At 31.9% G+C, this 22,731-nt stretch overlaps 1 protein-coding gene across 1 annotated transcript in view; it reads left to right on the forward strand.

The window, feature by feature from the left end:
* The window catches only part of LOC108909875 (otoferlin-like), a 93,009-nt gene that overhangs the window by 38,084 nt on the left and 32,194 nt on the right, over positions 1–22,731 (forward strand). Inside the window, exons 8-10 of the mRNA XM_018714315.2 lie at positions 2,524–2,608; positions 13,909–14,065; positions 19,012–19,198. Coding sequence (XP_018569831.1) covers positions 2,524–2,608; positions 13,909–14,065; positions 19,012–19,198 — 429 coding nt within the window. The remainder of the gene's footprint in view (positions 1–2,523; positions 2,609–13,908; positions 14,066–19,011; positions 19,199–22,731) is intronic.

A 22,731-nucleotide genomic window follows, 5' to 3' on the forward strand; every position in this document is an offset into this window, starting at 1 on the left:
TTTGTCTCTTCCTGCCGCTTTTAGACATACCGAACGCATAAAACAAGAAAATTATTTAGAGATGCAAATACCTAAGTTATATTACCCATTACTTTCGGCTAATGGAAGAAATTGGTTTTTATGTTTGGATTTTATATCGGCATTTCCTATATTTTGTGATTCGGAGAGAAACAGATAAATTTCCTTGGCGTAAAATAAATTCTTTGTTACTTTTTTCCCTTGTGCTTTGCAGTACTTCAACAGCGTGTATGTATAATAATCGACAAATGATTTTATTTGAAATTTTTGAAAAATAATGTTCCAGCATATTATCTGCTTATTTATGACATAGTTTTAGATTTGTCTCTATTTGATTATTGTACCACCTGCGAAAAAAGTAAAATGAGGTTGGTTTTTGAAACCTCAACGACTTGTAGGGATGCGCGATATATAGTGACGTATATTTTGTATTTTCCATTTGTCTGCTTTCTTCTGTGAGAGATTTTCGGTTAGTCAAAACTATCTTCATAAATTTTTTTTTTACAAATAGCAAAACATACTCTACGAGTATTTATTATTATTTTACGTGATACTGATAATTATTTACTAGTTACAATTTACGTACAAACTAGGTACAATTTAAGTTACTCTATTATATTTTTCTCGAGTTTTGTCATTTTCGATAATACATTTTTTAAGTATTCAAATTCTTTGATCCCCATGATGCTCTATTATCATTTTCTCTCTGAATATTTTTGTCAAACCATCGACATCCTGATCTTAAAACTGTTTGTCTTTATCGATGAATTTGCTTCATTGCGGTTCTTTTAACAAAAAGAACTATCGTAAAAACACTATTCCAAATGATAAAACACTTCCTGAGCTGAACAACAGGAAAAGGAATTTCCAGAAAATGGGTCGATGACAAGTACATCTTTTACGTAATTTACGTCCTGGTGATATACCACGAGCTGAATTTTATTTCAAAAATGCAAATAATGCTTCAAGGAAGCGATCAGCATTTAAATAACATTCAATGGACTGATCGGTCGATTTACAAAATGGCATTTTTATCAAACATACCTAATAGCCATTTCTGGTATAACACTAACACTAGATAGGCCAAAGATATATTTCTAACCACGTTTTCTATGGTGTAACATTTTTCAAGGCGTATTGGATCCTATTCATACAAGAAACGGTCGCAATTATTTACCATTCCTTTAGACCCAAATAAATGTAGTTATGGAAGAAGTTCTTTTAGTTATTATACTTATTTATACCACAACAAAAGTGGCAATAAGGTGGCATGTCAGCACTCCAGATTTGACCCAAATAGCTATGATAGATATAAGTTAATATGAATTCGTTTCATAAAAATAACTTAAAAGTTGCAAAAAACGAAATGAAATTATTAGATATACTTTAATTTTTTTTTTTACTTTTTTAAAACTGTTATTAGATTTTCGGTCACCAAACTAATAATTCTGTCAATAGAAACACCACAAGGGAAAACCAACTTAATATCGAACTAAAATTACTCGTTTAAGAAGTACCTAATAAGTATAGTATGTACTAAAAAACATAACTGGTTTTGCGAAATCTAATTTAAAGTTTTCTGAAAGTTCACCTTTCTGTAATCTAGATCTATTTCTGAAAAGAACTCAATTACAAAGCCTTTTTAAGAGCGTGGATACCGTTTGCAATTCATAACTGTTATTACCGAAATGACAGCCTCATTGCTGTTTGTGTATGGTGTGTTGACAATTAATGAATTCATGCAGTGAATGGAATGAAATGGAATTGTTTGCAAATAATCCGCGGACCATTTACCTTTGAATTTGCAACTAAATGAAACGTAAACTGATTGTATGCCGTGAAAAAAAACAATTATGAACTATAAATGAGTGCTATAATTACTTACTTAAAAATTCATTTTAGTAACGGTTACGCTTTTAAACTAATTACCACAAAGTTTCTGATCAATCACTGAATGATCATCGTAGAAGTAGATGTCAAACTTGACACGGTACAATTCTCTCATAGTAGCTAGCTACACGTAAAATGTAAACAGAAACTAACCAGTTAATGTTGGAGTTAGAAAGGTTAATAGAAAAATAAAAAATTACTTGTCCTAATTTATCAACAATTAAAGGTAATTAATTGTGGGAAAGTTGAGGACTTCTATCCTGCTATTTTCTATTCTAATAAGCTTTAATTTAAGAAAGAAAATAAATTATCCTGATTTTCAATAAAGATACATTGTTACGGCTTAAAGCCGTGTCCGATATTTTCGTTTTTATTTATTTATTTCAGCTCATATTTAATATTTTTCTAATTCTTGTTCCTCCGTTACGAATAAATAAATAAATAACCAAACAGTAACCGAAAATAGAAGCACTACCAAGTACGTACCGCCTAACAGTTCTAGCATTACTTCTCAAACAACACTGCACTTGGACGTTTGTTTCTGCACAGTGCTGGAGCCCTTAGTGATTCCCCTATTCGTTTCTCGCTACTTTCTTTTTTTCTTTTCGCTGGCAGGTGTTGCAGTCTCGGAACATTCTCCGGGGTAACAAATTATTGGGCAGCTTTAAATTAGACATTGCTACCGTGTGGTCTCAACCAGGTACGAGATACCCCGCCCGCTCGGTGTCCCCCCAAGGCTGGGCTTCGTAGAGAGTTGGGCATGAATTTTGACGTAGTAGAAACAATTTTTTTTTTAGATTTTACAAGACGAAATTTTTCATACGACAGAAAATGACTTTCGAGTTAGTGCACCTCGCTTATATGTAGAATATAGCAAATGAAATTTCCATATAAACTGAATAGATTCTGAACATTGACTTTTTGTAGAAAAGTAGACTCAACAGTTAAAATTCCAAATTAAAGGTGAGAATATGGAATTGGCTTATTGTAATTCATTTTTTCTTCAAAATTCTAGTTATAAATAACATTCTTCTCAAAACAAAATTTTTTTTAAAAATAATTTCTCCATAATTATAATTATACAGGGTGTCCCTGTACTTTATACGGTCGAAGTGCACTGTGACATAAAATCACAAATATTTCCTAAACTGTTAATTTTACCGAGTTAAATCAAGAGGGTATTATTGTTGGCAAATTCTTCAGGGAACTTATTTTTGATACTGGCAGATTCTGGCTTTTTAACCATTGGGCATAGTCCGTCCCTGGCGTTCTAGGCATAATGAATTTTCACTTACAACATCAAAAACAAGTTGTACGCATGTGTTACCGATCACCAAAAAACTATTCACATCATGCTGATGTGAATAGTTTAGAGACTGCATATAAAAATAAGTTTTTTATTTTCACATTTGAGGGCCTGGGACACCCTGTATACAGGGCGTAAATATATGTGCGAAAAAATTCAGGGGCTGATTCCCTGCCGAAAAATCAGGTGGGTCTTTCATATAAAAAAAATGCATTTGAAAATCTGTGTGAAGATACAACCGATTAAAGAGGGTGCCAAAAAAGTGGGTTTTAATTTTTTTCTGAAATACAAAAAAGTGACAGAAATTAAATTAAATAGACGTTTTCTGCTGTCGAAAAGGCACTCGGTAAATAAATTTGTTGATTTTCCCCTACATTTGTAAGGGGTGGAAAAAACCACCCCTAAGACTTGTTTCATACGTAACTTGTTTTCTTATTAATATCATTATATAAAAATTCATTTCAAATAGCCTGATTCATTCTAAACAAAAAAGGTCTATTGCAATTTTTTCGTAGAATTAACGATTTCTGAGCAAAAAAATTATTTAAATGATCACTTAATTGTTATAATTAACTCAATAATTTTATTAAATATGTGAAAAAACAAACTACTATAAATTATTAAATAGAAATTATATTAAATGTTGAATGTTTGTTTCGAACGAACTAAACAAGACAAAAAGGAAGTTTGTTTGTTGTCATTCCGTCGTCCTTTTCTCAATTCATGAAATTAAATGACAATTCGTAAGGAATTTTGGGTTTAGAAATTCAATTCGAATGAATTCTGTCCCAAATGTCTTAACATTCGGTGGTTCGAAAAAGATGCAGATGATTATTGTACAATATTCGTAACCAACAGAATTTGTAACTCTTGTTATACAGGGTGATTCAGCCATGTCAATAATTTTAAGGGAAAGTAGGGGGAAATGAGTAGAATACGAATACGCGATGAAAAAAAAAAATTAAAGCATATTTATGCTGAAAAATTCGGTTATTAACCTAGTTGTTAGTGCGTTTTTAGTAAACAAAGCTTTTTAGCTAGACATATGAATGAATAAAATATTTTCTTACACTTTAACAAGTGTTATTTATTTGTTCATAAAAACATAGGACTTTGTTAATAAAATGATGACCCCCTGCACTTTGATTTATAATCCAATTGCAAAATTTAAGACGGGAAATCTGCTGTTTCGCTTCAACGTACGAACGCATTGTATTCCGCCGGCTAGCGCATTCCTTATTGCGAAGTAGGGCTCCAAGTTAAGGGGTAATTTGTTTATCTTTTGCTTATCCCGAGTATTTTTTTTCAATTTTCTGTCTTTATTGGGCCTTCCGATTACCTGGTCAATCACCCTGTATATGTTTTTAATGGCGATATCAAATGATCTGCCTTGATAATACTACCCCATCTAACTTTTTGATTGATATACCGCATATTATCCTTATATTTACACAGCCTGCTCACATATTATCACAATAATTAGTCAAATACGCTTTCTAACTCATTAAAATCTTCCCCCGTTACCAGTATTTATTGTCACATTTAATTTGGGGAATACGGAATACAATTTATATTGCGTATCAAACGTCATCTCGATGCGAGGAAATCATTCTGTAACATTTTTTGTTACACAAAAGTTCAATAAGTAAAAAAATTCAAATTATATGTATGATAAATATATGATTTTGAGTTGTATTTAAACGGATTTAAGAAACCGGTAGAGCCCTCACTGTTACAAAAAAAAAACATAAACGAAGAACGCAGTGTCAGGAATTGCCACGTTGTGATTTTATAAAATAATAACCTTTTTTTTTGGAATAGTGAACAAATTGTTCAAATAATTTCGCCATCAACCCTTTCATGTCTTATTTGTCCATCACCTTCATATTACAAACTATATAATGTACCTTGTAATGGTTTTGCACCTTGTCTATTACATGACTATTTTTCTTTCCAGACATGCACAATTTTCTACGAAACTGGCCTTGAACACTTAAAATCCTTGTACATACAGACTTAACTGGACTGCCGTGTTTACTGTTTCATTTAGATTGAGAAAGGTCATGCGCTGACGCAAAGAAATTTTTATTAAAACCTCAGGGATCAAACTGGTGCGGTATTAGATGCGAGAAAGGCCTAAAATAGACATTGTTGCTCAACGTACCAAAATACAGAACTACTCCCAGCGCGTTCGCCATTTTATAGAATATATGCCAGTATATAGCAAATTCAGTATATCACGAACGGCTGTTATAAGAGTGATCTAAACAGGGAAAAAATATATTCCGAATATAAAAAGAGACTAGAAACAAAGAAAATGATTATCATCATCATATAAATACGCTCTTTTCATACAGGGTAAATCAGATTTAATTTTGAACTCAATAATGAGTATTGAGGTTTTTAAAATAAAAAGTGTTTTTCGAAGAGATTTTCCATCTTTGAAACAGCAACATTAAAAAAATTACATATATTTCTTTATATTTTGTCAACTAATAGAAATTTGCAAAAAAAAATGGTAAAACAAGAAATTAATTTGATATATTCCACCAAAAAAAAAATAATTTGTGGTAAAACTGTAATATAAAACAATATCAAAACCCCTTTTTCATCTAAAACTGAAGTCCTCATTAATAAATTAATCATTTTTACGTGAAAGGGAACCGTACTACTTTTTTAGTAATTATTTAAAACGACTGCTCATATCTCATCCATTAATTTGTTTGAGGAACCGGATATTACATTTTAAAGCGACCTATCCAGATAAGACGTATACCAAATTTAATTTGAATGTTGTTTAGAAAATATAAAAAGAGAATTTTCTAACTTCTATATCTGTTAAAGTCTTCCTCCCCTTGTAGGATATTCTTTTGTATGAGAATGAATCGCAGTTAAATTTCAAAAACATATTTAACAACTCATTCCAGGGTTATAAATAATTTTATAACATTACATTTTGCACGAATCACTCTTATCAAATATAATAACCACAATGCAGTACGTATTAATATGTTAAAGGTAATTTTATTATCCAGACGCACGAAATAGCTTTGCCATATTAAACCCGTAAAATAATATTCACCTGCTGTCCCCAAAATCCACACGATCCCTCGCTGCTTTTGGGGTGAACCTAATAAAATTTTATATTACACAGATGTTTTTTACGTCGAAACGGTAATTAATATCACATTTGAATCACAAAGGTAAAAAACAAAAAAAAATCACATGTGATACGCTGGTGGTTTTAAAGCTTTCACAGTTCGTGTTTATATTGAAAACACGATGGTTTTTTGGATTGTTTTAGACTTAAAATGCATTTCCCTCTCGGGCTAGGCTTTGTGGAGGCGGACCTGCTATCAGAGCCCCTAGGCCTACCCTGATATTCATTTCGGTTCTTGTTGATGAATTACTATTTTCCATGGTCTACTTACGAGTTTATATGAAAGTTACGTAAATATTAAACGCAAAGTTTTTAATAGTCGACCAAAAATTTGTATTTATCTTTCAAAGAACTAGCGAATAAACTCCTAAACTATCTTTGTTACATTTGCCCTTTTGCTTAAATTTCCCTCTCACTTTTGTTCAAATATTTGAATGCCCTTACGAAAAGGTTTAAGTTAAATAAGACTCTTAAGCAAAAAATTAATTAGTTTTGGCGTAAAAAATCGGCCCTGAAGTTCTGCCAACTCTCCTTTACGTCGTAATTTCCAATAAATCCAAAACACGGTAAGTTTTAATCGCGAAGTTTCTTTTCTTATCCTGTTTGTTACATTATAAGGTACTTTAATTGATTATTGTAATAGTGTAGGTACAGTATAATACATTTTATTTCAGTTTAAATTAAAAAATCATGAAATTTTTGTTAGAGCTAAGAGCTAAAAAATTTACGGCAAGAAGCAAGGACACAGATTAAAAAAATAATAATCCATAATATACAAAAGTTACCTGGGATTTTTAAATTACCTGGCTAATGGTTTACTTTCACTGCAGTTATTAATACAGGGTCGGAAAGTTCCCATGGTTCATCGTCCGTTAAGTGAGAGCGATAAAGAAAGTCATAGAAATCCGTGCGATAAAGGAAGATGGCTATAATGAAGGCGTCTAATAATCACCGCCCATTTCACCCTTCCACAAATAAGATCCACTTCTTATTTGTGGAAGGGCGAAATGGGGGGTGACTATTAGATGCCTTCATTATAGCCATCTTTCTCTATCGCACGGATTTCTATGACTTGCTTTATCGCTCTCACGTAACGGTCGATGAACCATGGGGACTTTCCGACCTTGTATAGGTAATATACAGGGTGTTAGAAGTTTGACAGCCTTAATTTTAGCAGACGATAGAATACATTAAAATAAACAAAAAAAACTTATATGACGTGGGTCCTAAACTCGACCATTTCCGAGAAAAAAATTATGAATATTGACACAACTGGGTACATAGAATACCACAAAATACAATGTTTATCACCTTTATGCTTAATTCTAAAAAATACTTAGCGTTGTAATAAATTTAAAATTCGATAAAATACATTTCAAGCAAAATGACAACAGCGCGGCGATTAACACGAGGTACTAAGCATTCCAACAACCAGCAATACGCAATTCAGTTGGTATCTGGAATTTTACCGTGACGGAGTGTTTTTTGCGTACCACTATTTCCTTTTTTTGAGGTGTTTCTCCCAGCTTTTTTTAAATGTTTACCATACGTGATAATTTTCCAGCGAGTGCCCAAAAATTGGAATCGAAGGTTTGTTTTAAGAGATTCATAATTACTAAAATTCGAGCTAAAATTTAAGCACAACACTATTTTCATACTAGAAAACGATACATTTTCTTTTATTTATTTAAAAACTGGAATAATCACAATAATAGTTGTGGCGCTGTTGTCACGTTGTGATGAAATTCCCCAATATTAATACTGGCTGTATTTTGAAAACTGTTAATGTTACGCTCCTGTAATATACAACGTTTTTGTTCATTTGTTTCAAAAAACACCTTAAAAATTCCATGACAGAGATCAAAAAGGCAATGTTACATTGTTTTGTATCTTTTGTTTGTAAACAAGCCGCGTTTTTTCATATTACCCCAGGCTTATCTGCACATTCAAGGGCAATTTTAACGAGAAAAGTAAAAATAAGTCCTACTGATCTTTTCGCCTCAGGTTTATTTACTTCATTTGTTTCTAATTTGTTTCAAAGTATCCAATTAAGAAGCTTCCGTCTTGCATTTCGAGAAACAACTTCCCCCTAAATTTAACCTCACATTTATAACCGCAGTTTAAGTTCGTTCGTATATAATCTCCGTGTTTCTAAATTTAATACATTTTTTTAAGCCTTTAATACCCGATCCAATTTGCCGAAAAAGTTCATAATTCGCTGTCGCACCTGCCACCCCCGTAAATCCGTGAGGTTTTAATTAAAATTCGACCTTAACTGTCTCATTAGAACCCTGTACAGAAAGGCACACGAGTGAAATTATGTTGGACGTGCCCTTTGCAAACTGCCTCTATGCTTTGTGCTGCACACTCTCACACAAGCACACTAAAAATACGTACTCCTGCATGTACAGGGTGTTTAATAATAATTGGACATACGCCAGATAGATGATCCTTGGACCAAAATATGAAGATTTAATTTCTAAAACGTTTAAGTGTAGTGGGGTAGATTGGAGTCCTCTTTAATTCAGATAAAAATGTTATATTTTCTTTCCTACTATGTCGGCTATTATGTCATGAACAGGGAACGAGAAATTACAATATACAGGGTGAGTCATTAATAATGGTACACAGCTTAATGACAGATTGTTAACGTCAAAGTATAGTGATTGAGCCAAACATGCCTTAGTCAATTTTTCGTTGCTCCTTTTCGTTCTACAGTGTTAAAGTTGTAAAAGTATTTTCAATTTTTTGCTATATTTTAAGTATGTATGGACAGATTGTTTTGAAAATTTGTAGTTTTACATTTTTTGAGGTGGCAAATACGAATATGCAAACAGTGTTGCTGTCACGTCTAGGGGGCGCCAGTTATACTGTCCTATCAATGGAGAAAAAAATTGTCACATAAACTATTAATGAATAACATAATGTTTGCTGATGTCACGTTGACGTAAAAGTTTTTTAAAAATTTGCTGACTTAGGTACTTTATATAAATAATAATGTTATTTATTAAAAGTTTATGGTAATTAAAATAAAACACCCTATATCTCGGTAAGAAGGCACATTTTAAATTATATCTTAAATATTTTGGTCAAAGGATTATCCCGCTGCCACATGTCTAATTATTCATTAAAAACCTACCCTTTGTATTCGGAATATAAAATTGAAAATAAGTTGTTTCGAATATTTAAAAGAATTATTTAAATGACAATTGGCATTTTATATTGTTATTTGCTTTGAAACATAGATAATAACTATTAATTTTCGTTCAATTGTGACTATGATCCATAAACTTTTTATCAAAAAATCAAATAATAATGTTATAAAACGTAAATAACCGTAAATACTCAATTCAACTCAAAGTAAATAATTTGGGCAATTTATTTATTATTGTTTTGCACCGTTCCTGAAATAAGCTGAAAAAACTGAAACTGAAAAGCTGAAAATATTGTGCCATTACAAATAAATAATATAAACACTTGAACAGTTATTTACAGCAGTAAATGATAGTTTATTTACTATTAAACAGAAATGTCAATATTTTCGTTTGTTTTTTCCATAACTACTACGATAAAATTAAATTGAACTGAATAAATCATATTTACGTTTTTTGACCTTTAATAAAGTCTCTTCACTCAAGTATTAACATCGTTTAACTCGAAATTTAATGCTTTGCCAAAATCCATTATCATTATCAAAAGTTGGTCATGAAAACAAGGATCTAGGATGCCTGGAAGAGATTTCAGGAACGGTGCAACTTCCCTCCAATTTCTTTACATAATTCAAAATGGCATGAAAATATGCAACTTTTTTGTAATCTAACCATCCCTGTATATCTTCTAGTAGTTCAGGAAATATTGATGGTGTACACTTTAAAAGCGGCCACTCTGTATAGATTAGAGTTTTCTACATCGATTTTAAAGTGATGGCTATAAAATCTTTTTTCTCATTTTAACGAGTATTGTTAGCCCTCCATCGTTCATCCACGTTCAAAATCTTCATAAAAAAATAATGTCAATTTACTTATAATTTATTCCAGAGCACTTTTATTACGTACCTACCATCATTTTCTACAAATCGACTACGTAAACATGAATGTATCCACACACTTCTCAATCAAATAAATGGTTTACTGTCCATCATTCATGTCTCGGCAAAGTTCGCAAACCCTTCTCAGACCACGTTATTTAACGTTAGTTCGACACAGCAGGATTTTGAAAAATTACCGTTCGGAATCTATAATCGGATATTATTATATTATATTACTCGTACTATTGATACGCTGCCGTGATAAATTCGTTTTATTGAGCTTTACCTTAACTAAATCACCATAATTGTTAAAGAAATTTGGTAAAATAATATACAGTGTGGGCCATTTTCGTGATGCATGTATTGGTATCTTGGAAACTATAAGAGATAGGAAAATGTTTTAGACAGTTTTGTTGCTAACTTAAACCCTTACAGACCCATCCTAGCTCTTCAGGTTTTTGAGTTATTTTGAAAAAAGTAAATGTAACATTTTCAAAAATCGTCTGTAACTCTTTTATTTAGAGGATTTTTTAAATCTGAACACTTTTCCACAGCAAGTTCTTGCGAGGAATTTCACTGTATATTTAGATTTTCATTGCGACGTTTCGGCTGCGAAAAACCAACGTCAACTTTTTTTCTTATGGCCGTCATATTCAATTTTAAGCTGAGCAAATACAGCATTTTTTTAGCTTTTCAATTATATAAGTAAGAAAACATTTCAAAAACAACCTCAAAAATCAATATTTTAATATTTTTTATAAATCTGGCCAAATTTTTGTTTATCCAAAATGTCAAAAATCAGTCTAAAGTTTATTTCATAGATAATTTATACAAATAATGAAAATATCAATCATTAAATTTTAAATTAAATTAAATTAATTTTTTTTTATTGTGTGATCGAATATCGGCAATATTGAAGTACCCTGAAACAAGGGCGTCGCCAAGGGGGGGGGGGCAGGGGCAGCTGCCCCCTCTAGAAATTCGAAAAATGTATAAAAACTTTCTTAAGCTAAGAAAATATTAGATTGGAAATTTTTTATAAAATATTTTATTTACTTAATTTTGAAAATTAATACTACTACTACTACTTTATTTTTTAAAAAACAGTTGTTAGTATAAATATTTTTTGACAAAAGAATTTAAAAATATAAAATTTTGTTAAAAAGTAACACATTTCCATATTTTAAAAATGTAGCTTTGGAATTTTAAATTAAAAAAATTAAATTTTTATCTATCAGAATAACATAAAATATTAAAAAGGTTTTATTAAAAATATTTCTAAAAAAAATTAATTCACTGTAGCTATTTCTACCTATAATTTATATTTCTCCCATCCTGTCTCTTATTTTTCAGTTTTTTTCACCTAGCTTTATGCAAATGGGAAAAACATTATTCGGCTGAAAGAAAAAATTTAAACCATGTAAAGATTCGACATGTTTCGCACTTTGTTCGGTCAGTTGTATGAGTTTGCGAACGGTTTGCAAACGCCGGTTTTTTTAACACGAACGCTATAATTAGTCCAATTAACTAAGCCTTTAAATCGAAATTTTGACAACTTGGCTGAATTTTTGATATGAGTTAGTTTAAGGTATATTATAACAATAAGTGAGAGTAATTTTTTGTTCAACCCCCGGCCAAGGGTGGAAAAAGATAAAACAAAGGGCTTTTTCAAGATAACTCAAAAAGGGTAAGAGCTAGAAAAAAAAGTTTTTCATGAAAGTTGTAAAGCAGACAATTCTACATAAAAATGGTCTCTTAGCTTTTTCTTGTACTATTAAAATTAACAGAGTTAGGGAGGCTAGAAGTTAAGGGAAGATTTCAGAAATTTAATTTTGTTAAATCATTAAAATTAACGATTAAAAATTTGATTTTTTGTTATAACTTTCTTATTAAAAATTAAAAAATATATCTATTTCTCTGAAAAGAAAAGTTACATATTTTAGAGCAGATTGAAAAAAAAAATTACAAAATTCAATCATTTTTCTGTTTGTTATGATTTTTTTTAAATTTCTGAAATCTTCCCTTAACTTCTAGCCTCCCTAACTCTGTTAATTGTAATAGTACAAGAAAAAGTTAAGAGGCCATTTTTATGTAGAATTGTCTGCTTTACAACTTTCATGAAAAACTTTTTTTTCTAGCTCTTACCCTTTTTGAGTTATCTTGAAAAAGCCCTTTGTTTTATCTTTTTCCACCCTTGGCCGGGGGTTGAACAAAAAATTACTCTCACTTATTGTTATAATATACCTTAAACTAACTCATATCAAAAATTCAGCCAAGTTGACAAAATTTCGATTTAAAGGCTTAGTTAATTGGACTAAATGTCCAGTAATAATAATATAAGCAGAGAATTCAAATAATACTAAATTTGTATTTAGGCGGTTCCGATATTTTAATAAAGAATTATTTTGCCTAAAAGCACTGTTTACAAACGGACTTTATTTATTTTGAACTAGATTTTAATTAAAAAATCTTCTCCAGTCGCTCATTTCGTTTGTAGGTCTCCGAAATTTAACGTAGGGTCGCTATTCTCCAACCTCTGGCTCTAAAATTGCTACTTCAAACGACTTTGAGACTTGTCATGTATTATATTGACTATACATCAAATTTTAAGGTACTACAAGTGAAATAAAAGCTGATATAAACGGTTTTAGACCCAAAACTTAGAGAAAAATAAATAATAAATGCGTTTCGAAGAACAGCAAAGAAAATATAAGAGCTACTACCTACCTTGGATCATAAATCAAATTTCAAGGAAAAGCAAAAAGAAATCAACGCTACTACAAAAGATTTAAGACATCTATTTTGGATTATATTGACTATAAGTCAAATTTCAAGCAGCTATAACGAAATAAACGTTACTACAAACGATTTTAGACACCTAGCTCGGGTATAGTAACTATATGTTAAATTTCGAAGAACTACAAACGACTTACTACAAGCAACAGCAAATTATTTTGTAACTACATCTTGAGTACACTTAATTTTCGCGGAACTATAAACGAAATATAGCTCTACCCTTTTTTCTTGGTACTACAAATGAATATTTGCTCACTACAATCAAGAACGATTTTCTGAAATCAGTAGTCAGATTTGAGTGCCGTCAAATTCGGTGGATGAGTTTTTTTAAAAGTCGTATATTTTTCTGAAAAAATCATAATTTTTATCAAGCTACCACCAGGTCACTTTTTATAATCGATTCAGATAAACAATTTCGTCATTCTTTTTAATATTTGAAAACAACAATTATCAAATAACGAACCTACCCTCACAAGTACAAAACACTAGTAAACAAGCTATTGTAACTCGCACAGAAAAGCCATTCCACCAGGGCATCTCAGGACGGTGCAATTAAAGCATAAAGGACTGTGCCCCCTGAACAATGCATGCACGCCTCAAGTAGCTTGAACTTAAATCTCAGCCTGCCCTGCTCGTTCCATGAATATTTACATTAACGTAGGAATGTACGTGGTTGTCCGGATAAAAGCATACATAATTTCTCGTGTCTAGATCACCAGTTCTACCACAAATGGGCCCTGCTCACCGATCCAGATGACATCGCCGGCGGACCCAAGGGCTACCTCAAGTGCGACATCAGCGTCATCGGCAAAGGAGATACCGTCAAGGTGCCACCGAAGAGCGAGAAGGACGAGGACGATATAGAGGCGTAAGTTTTATAATTATGAAACAGTGAAAATTTATCAAAATACTTGCAGTATTAGACCCGCTAGAGACATGCATGACATAGGTCCAGTGCCGTTTTCCAAATAGATACAAATACCTAATTGTGTTGCTAAAATTTGTCCAGACCTTAAATCATACAATAGGCAGGTTCGGTTATTTTTATATTTAACTGAAATCAACTGCATACGCAATAAAAAGTAGTCTTGTCAGATATGAGTCGGAAATTTTAATGAATAATACAGATTTATTTGAAAATTTCTGGCCGATGCGAGGCTACGAAACGTACATGTGTACGATGTTTGTGACATCAGTTGCTAGATGCTAGGTGAATACTGCGTTAGCGGCGTTAGCGCTGCAGCAGCAGCAGCTTGCCTGCTATCGTGTTTGATATAAGCCTAGTCGGGTCGGTGATGGATGGTTGATCGATGCAAGAACCGATATACTAGCAATAAGGTGGAGTTTCCAACCAAAATATACTAATAAGACTATTAAAACTCATTACAAAAATCGTGCTTAATGTTTACTAAAATGCATGCAAATAACTTACAGTTGTTGTCGACTGTCCAATGTCCATCGGCGATAGCAAAATGGCTGGTCGGAGAAGCAGAGAAGGAAATCACAACACTACCACAACCACATTGCACTAACTTGTCACTCACTATTTTTGTTCACATTTCCCAGTACTGGGGGTGCTTTGTAACGGGTTAACAGAAATCTCAATACTAGTATTACTAATATATGTTATTTATTTACTGGAATTTTTCGAGCATCCGCGTTCTACCAAACCACCCACCGCACTCCCTGTTGTTATTGTTAACTCTACTAGCCCCCTCTGTCTATTAAATCGGGCACTATAATTCAAACTCGAAAAACAAGCGCGCTTTATTCAAATTCAATAGAAATATTAAATGACTGATGGATTAAAATTAAAATATCTACAAGGCTCTATCTAGTCATATTGGATTTAAATTTATTTTGTAATGTATATATTTAATGAATAAAAGGGAATCGTTACAGCAGATCAAAATTTCATAGGAGGTGGTCAATTCCAACAGTGATTATGAAATTTTATGGTTTTGCTATTATAATTAAGGCTACTCTCAACTTATTTTCGTTCATTTTAATTAATTTTTTCTGTGTACCATGGGTTTAGATTATGTATGCTTGCACTATAGCTTATTTTTTTTACTACGAGTGCCTAAAAAATATAAATCAAATTTGTTTCAAATAAATAAAACTGTCTAAAATAGAGTTTGTAATGGCTATATTGGTGAAGGAGAAAAAGTTACGCATGAAATTATTTCTACCTCTTGCAACCAAAATTAAATTTTTCTTTGCCTTCTACGAAACGGGGAAGATAGTTTTTTTTTTAATGAAAGACCCCACGTACCCCACGAAGTGCTATCAACATAACGCAGCACCTTGACATACATCAAATACACTGGTACATTATTGCATGGAATGATTTAATAAAGGTAAACTTTTATATAAATGGTAATAAATTTTCCATGCATGTACATACCTAGCGTGTGAAATAGCTTATTTAAAATTCAGAACCCAGTAAAAATATCAATAAAGATTATTGATATAATTCAAACGAAGAAAAATGACATTATAAAAATAGTTACAAGGACAAAATACCACAATGAATGTATTTATAGTTTCAGAACTGAAATGCTTTATTGCGGGCATTTTTCCTTGCTCCTAGCACAACGCAACATTTAATAACATGAAATAGCAGCTTAAGTTAACTTTCCTAACAATCTTATAAACTAGAAACCATAATTAACGCACCATTAGTTACGCGTTTGTTATATACGGGGTGTTTAAACGAAAAGTAGATGAATGATTTTGAATCATTGTCTGAAAAATTGTTGCAGTCAATTTAACTCGACTTGAAAAATTCATTTGAAAAACACTGAATACGTGGGCTCCTCGTAGCTCGCCTCTAAATCTATAAAGTGTTTACAGTGGTGGTCATGGTTACCGTCCTACAGCAGTGAAAGACGGAATGGGGGTACCGCATGTTTACTAGCTACTAGCTGTTTAGTCCGCCCGCGTATATTTAAAAATAATGGAGGAATAAAATGAAATCATGAACCTGCTAATGAAATTTTTTCTGATATTAAAAACAACGTGTGGGATAAAAGCAGAACAGATGTTTTCCTTTGACCTATTATCAATTTCCGAAGACTGGGACCATTCTTTTATTTACAGAATCATGTTTTGACTATCCTAAAGTTTTGCGAGGTAGGTACACTGTTATTTTATTTTTCGATTTACGCCTCCAGCTTTCTGAAATTAATTCAATAAGAGAAGTTGCTGGTTGTAGAGGGTGTCTGTTACTAAGTATGAGATGGAAAAAAGAGAAATGGTACAACTACGGAGAAGGCAATATCGGTATTGTTAAAATATTCATGATATTATTTGGGGCTGTATACCAACGAAATCGATACCGTTCCCCTTGACATCTATATAGATATTTTTTTGTACTACAATAATAATTGTAGTAGTCAGTAGTGACATAAAAAATTATGTTAAACATTTAATAAGGTGTATTTTACTTGAGAATATAACTCTTTTGTGTGGTGTTTTATAAATTACTGATTGATTACTAAATATTGCTATGATTGTCGAGACGTGTAGTCGGGAGAGTAGTTGTTTTCCACAGAATCTTGTCTATGATATTAGATATCCTTTGCATGTGCAGGTTTTCAGTGCCAATGAATATTATTTGACATCATTTGATAAGATTTTCAGAATATTATTTTTATTTATATAAGAATCTTGATATACATTTTAAAATAATTATTTTTTACCTGTAAGCTCGATTGATGGTGAAATTAAAACGAAAATAGAAAAACTAATAATTTTGCAAATATTTGATGGACATAATCAATGGGCGTGAAAAAAAAGGGAACTAAATTATCCTGGCTCGTTAATATCCTGAATATCCTGCGATTCCGAGCGGTCTGATGTAATGAGATTAATATTTAACGAACTTTCCATCGGAATTTCATTATAATCCCGTTAGTTAAGAAGAGTGATGAATTTTGTTAAAAATATATAACAGGTTATATAGATAATATCCTCTCCATATTTTGCACATTTTTTTAACCTACTGAAATTATGTAGAAGTTTACTTCCACACAAATTAACATGAAAATCTAGAAGCAATTTTTAAGTTATTAAAAATATATAGGTACCTGGTACGTGTATAAAACCATGTCATGAAAAAGTGGCATAATTGCTTGCAAATATAGATGAAAATAAACAAAAAACTATAACTTTTATGGAACTTAATATTCTTTAATACTTATCACTTGCTATGTGGTTGTATGAGTAGTATCAGGGTAAAATTTCATTGACTCTGTATTATTTGCATTATCGATATATACCCGAAGTGCAATTTTATTAATAAACTGAAAAACTACATGGTATTTTAAAAAAATAATAATTTTAAGTATAAGGAAAAAAATTCTTCTTATATTTTCCGGAAAAAGTTTTACTGCGATATCTTTAAACCATCTGGAGAGCAACGACCACTTCTTTCCAGAACATTAAAGTGACAACAAAAAACAGTGCAAATAAAACAATAAGTAAAATAGCCTCGTGTAGTAAGCAACAAACTAGATGTCTGTGTGTAAAGGTCAGGCAAAGTTCGATATCACCTTTTGAAGTTTTCTGATTAAAACTTGAACGGACCTGCGTAGTTTATGAAGACGTTAATAAAACTCATCGTCAGTCAAACAGGTTTTACCATCGCTTCCAAAATAAGTCGCACATCTCGTAGAACTTTTCTTGGGCATTCATCGAGTTTACTTTCATTTAAGTTAGAAAACTTTTTTAACGTACTGTCTCCTAAAAACTCTTATCGACGTCGCTATTATGTGTACAGTATATATTTTTTTTATTAAAACGACATGATGGATATTGAGACCTCTTCTTTAAATATCTTCATCTAATGAATTATGCTCTGATGAAAAGCCGAAAGATGTAATGAAAAGGTCATCTTTTCTTTTTGAATTTAAATTAAAGGAATAAACTTTAATTAAGCTCTAAGCTGTCATTATTTACATTAAAATACGCTTAATATAAGCTCATATTGGTTTGATATTTATTTACTTTTTGTCCGACGGCGACGGCACAAAAAAATACCTCTATACTTAAAATCATACACATCTGTATTCATGAATAAAAAAAACCTGTAAATTGAGTTTTTATCGATTTGAAAGTAGGTCTTCAGATTACGAGTCGGAGAGGAAAAGCCTTATTATTTTTTGTTTTGACGGTAAACGTTATACCTTATACAATTTTTTATTTTTCAAAGATTCAAATTGAAGGAACTTATAGGGTAGTACCAGATTTATCTGTACGGCTCGTAAAACTGTGAATATGGCTAAAATGTGAAATATTTGCTTCAGTTTTTAGAACAATACGTATTTAAAGTTACATATGGTTTTTTAACTCAAGGATGTCCCTTTAAAGTTTGTACACAATGAAATACAGAAAATGCTTGGCCGTTTGTGCCAATGAAAAGTATATACGATTATAATTTTAAACGCGATTGATATTCAAAGATGTCGTGACTTATGTACCTGGTCGCCGATAGTTACAGACTTACAGACAGACACGAATAAGTTTGCGTCTGAAATAACTCCGCCCACAAATGCACACTGGACACAGCAAGAAAAACGCCGGAAAAAGCGTGTCAGTATATACATTGTACTTCCTTAGCCTAGGCTAGGAATCGTCGAGCTGCCACTATTGTTCTGGGGCTAGTCTCTGTGGGGCGTACTCGCTAATAAAACCCCTAGGCCTACCCTGATTCTCGTTTCATTCATTCATATTGCTTCATCAATTTAGATGGGTATGCTGTTCAATTACAGACTATTCTACATATTTAATTTCTCGTTTGGATTGTTTCAGGAATTTGCTGCTGCCCGACGGCGTTCCGACCGACAGGCAGAGGGCCCGTTTCATCGTGAAGATTTACAGGGCCGACGGCTTACCGAAAATGAATTCCTCCCTGATGGCCAACGTGAAGAAGGCTTTCACCGGGGAACTCACCGACCTCGTGGATCCCTACGTTCAAGTGTCTTTCGCGGGGCTCATGGTAAGTGTGTACACGTCATCAACAAAAAGCTACAGGAAGTTTTACATTTTTCACAGCTCGTTTGGGTTCGTTTGCCAGCAGTGTAAAATTTTAGAACTAATTAAATGAACTCTTACGGACATACAAGAGAGAAAAACAAGGAAACATTTATAAGGACATTGACATCACTCTCCTGAAAAAAGTTACTAGCATCTCTGCGGACATCTGTCAATTTTTTTCTTTAGAAATTAATATCTCAAAATCTATAACCCCTAGGTATAGGGAATATTTAATGAAGTAACCTTCAAATTTCACGTAGAATCCGAAAATGCAATAATATATAGGGTGTCCCATTTAAATTAACGAAGTTGGAGTCGACTTCCGGTATAACCGGAAATGCTGGAGAGTTCTAGATATTTTAGTTGTGTTCGCCCTAGGGGCATTACCATGTCGCCAAATTTTCGACACTCTGTATATTAAATACCTAAACTCACATTTCCATCCTAAATAAACAAAGTTTCCCTTTCATCTGTTTACAACTGATTACAATGGTTAAAGATGTTGTTTACATTAACTCCCTATTTGGGTCCCGCTGCCAAACGAACTATGATTATTCCCACAGAGATGATTACGTATGTATATGTTGCAGCTAAATACAATATCAAAAGCATATACCTTCATATTAACACATTATTGTGACCTGTCGCCAATTTTTTAGCCGTTGTTCAGTAATGAAATCTTACCTGAGTTGATAAATTATTACATCAGACACTATTAACGTAGGGAAACATTATTCGTGCCAAGAAGGGGTGAAATTCTACTACACATTAGTTCCCATTACAGTTTTCAAAATTAGGGTCGTATTCTCACATTATCCTCAACTTCGTGTAGGTAAGTTTCAGCAAGGTTCAAAAGAAACAGAACAACACTATAGGTATCTTAAATCCAAACAGTAAATATGTTGACAAAATTTATAAAACTGTTATATCCCAAAAAGTTTGAGCAGACATAGTAAAAATAAAATTAATACATTATTTTTTATTAGCCGAAAGGACTGATTGTACAACAAATCGAAGGAGAATGTCATCCTTTAAAAATTACCCGAAGCTGAACTAGCTTCGTCATGGGAGGGGTTGTACGAATTTACCGATACCGATTTAGGGGCTTTAAACTTCATATAACTGTAATCATATTTTGTGGCACAGTTAATGCCGCAAACTTCGTCAACCAACAGTCGCTTTAGCAACTCGTAGAGAAATTTACGAACTTCGATAATTATACACATTTAATGACTAGCATGACCAAGGCGCCTCGGCCAAGTGTCATATAAAGTTTATATTAATTTAAAAAGAAAATAAACCACAAGATATTTCTTTAAAAGACTGCGTTATTTAACAATGGCCAGTATATGCTTCTAGATTTGCGATATTCAGGAATGGAGCAACTATTGAAGGTACCTTCGCCAATGTGTTGATTCCAACAGGCTGAGGAGTACATTTTTGACTGATGTATCTTAAAAAGAATACTTATGTCTTGTGTTAGGCGAATTGGCCGCAGAGAAATATATGTTCTGCACATTTCAACAGCATTCACGCAAAATCCTTCTTCTATAGTTGTAAATTTTCTTGAATTGCCCGTCTTGATGTCAGGTATTGAAACAATGTAAAAGGTAAAGATGTTATCTTAGTCATTAAATATTCTTTATCTGAAGCCCCCAGTTAAAATTTCTTCAATATGTGCTCTTTCCAATACTGCAGTTTCTTTTGCTTGCTCTCGATTCACTCTTCAAATAAGCTTGTTATATTTTCCAATATCTATATTTTTGTATACCTTTATAGTAGCCTTCACCATCGAATACTTCCACCACGTAGATGAAATTGTATATTTTTTCTTCAAGTTTAAAAAATGCATGACTTCCTCATTTATTGACATTACTCTCCGTTTTTCTCTCCATTTGTTAAATTCGGCGAACACTTTTTCGTAATGTTCCTTGGATTTCGTTGGCAATAAATGGAAAATTGCTTCTTGAGCTTCTTCAAAAACAGCCACAGGAACTCAATTACTTTCTTGCATTTTTACCAAATTCAGATAGAACTGTTTATTAAATAATTGATAATAACTGTTTATTAAATAATTGATAATAAACAAGGTACATACAAGGTACAACCAGTAGGTATGACAAAGACTTACAACGTTTCATTGAATACTTACTAGTAAGAAATATCAAGTCGTGCGAATATTTTTTTATTATAATTTTAAACATTCTTGCGTGGACAAAATGCTTCTTAAAACCTTTACCTATACAATAAATAACTATTAATATAGTGTAACAGGTCAAAGGTTGTTTTTAGTTCTAACTTACATATAATACATAAATTATGGTTACACAAAGGTTGGCCTGTTGTGATTTTGAATAGTTATAATAATGTAATTATCCGATTTATTTTTTAATTCCAAAAAACATTAGATCACTATAAAATTCACAGTTATAGGACATGTAATATGTCACTGCGTTCATATTCAACTCACTGCACAATTTTTCAGATATTAACGAGAATGAAATTTCCTTTTGTATTCATCCTTAATTTTATTTGACAGAACCGCAGTTAATTTTTCTTCTAGACATACAATGCCTCTGAATAAAGACAAAATGATAATTTTAATAAATTTGAATTCATTACCAAAAACCTTAGCTTCGGAATTTATACTTTGTTATAGAGGGGCGTATTTAATTAACCTTCTTTATTTATATCTCATTGAATTAAAGTCGAACTGGCTATCTCTAGATTTCATCATAGTAGTAATTACCTAACTAATGAAAAATACTCGGAAAAATATAAATGACAATTATATTGAACGAGGCAAGTTAGTCACGAAACTTTCGCACGATATTTAAAGTGTGATATTAAACATTATTTACCCATCATGTAACAATTTTATTTTCTTGTAAGGAATAATAATATACCTATCACTACTTTTCAATATAATGGGTAGGATGTATTGGCATCAAAATATCTTGATTAATATTAGTGATACGGTTCCAAATTTTTGAACCTACGCATATAGCTAACGCTTAAATTTTACATAGTTTCCATCCAAATATATATATATAATTGAAATGCTTGATATTTGTGATTTTATATCAGAAAGAAATCAAAACTGAATTTGGTATATTATTTAACAAGAACACTTTTAAATCGTGAATTGTTCTTTCTAAAATATTTCATATCATCCTTGGAAAGATATAAAAAACCTCACAACTATTTTTCTTATTATAAATAGGTATACTTACAATAAATTGATGTTTATATGGTATTACATTAAGCTACACAATAAATTACAGTTAAGACTTGGGATATTGTACTTTCAGAAATATATTCCTCCTTGCTCATACTGAGATATAGACAGTCCTTTATAATTTTTATACACTTACATCGCACGCTGTTTCCTTCATATGATTTATGTTTCTAAGTATTTCATTTCAGAAGAGGTTATACGCGAACAAGCGAGCGAATGTTGAAGAGAATTAATTTTTTTGTTGCTCTCAAACGAAT

This window comes from Anoplophora glabripennis, unplaced genomic scaffold, assembly GCF_000390285.2.
Source record: "Anoplophora glabripennis isolate ALB-LARVAE unplaced genomic scaffold, Agla_2.0 scaffold28, whole genome shotgun sequence".
Classification (NCBI taxonomy): Eukaryota; Metazoa; Arthropoda; class Insecta; order Coleoptera; family Cerambycidae; genus Anoplophora; species Anoplophora glabripennis.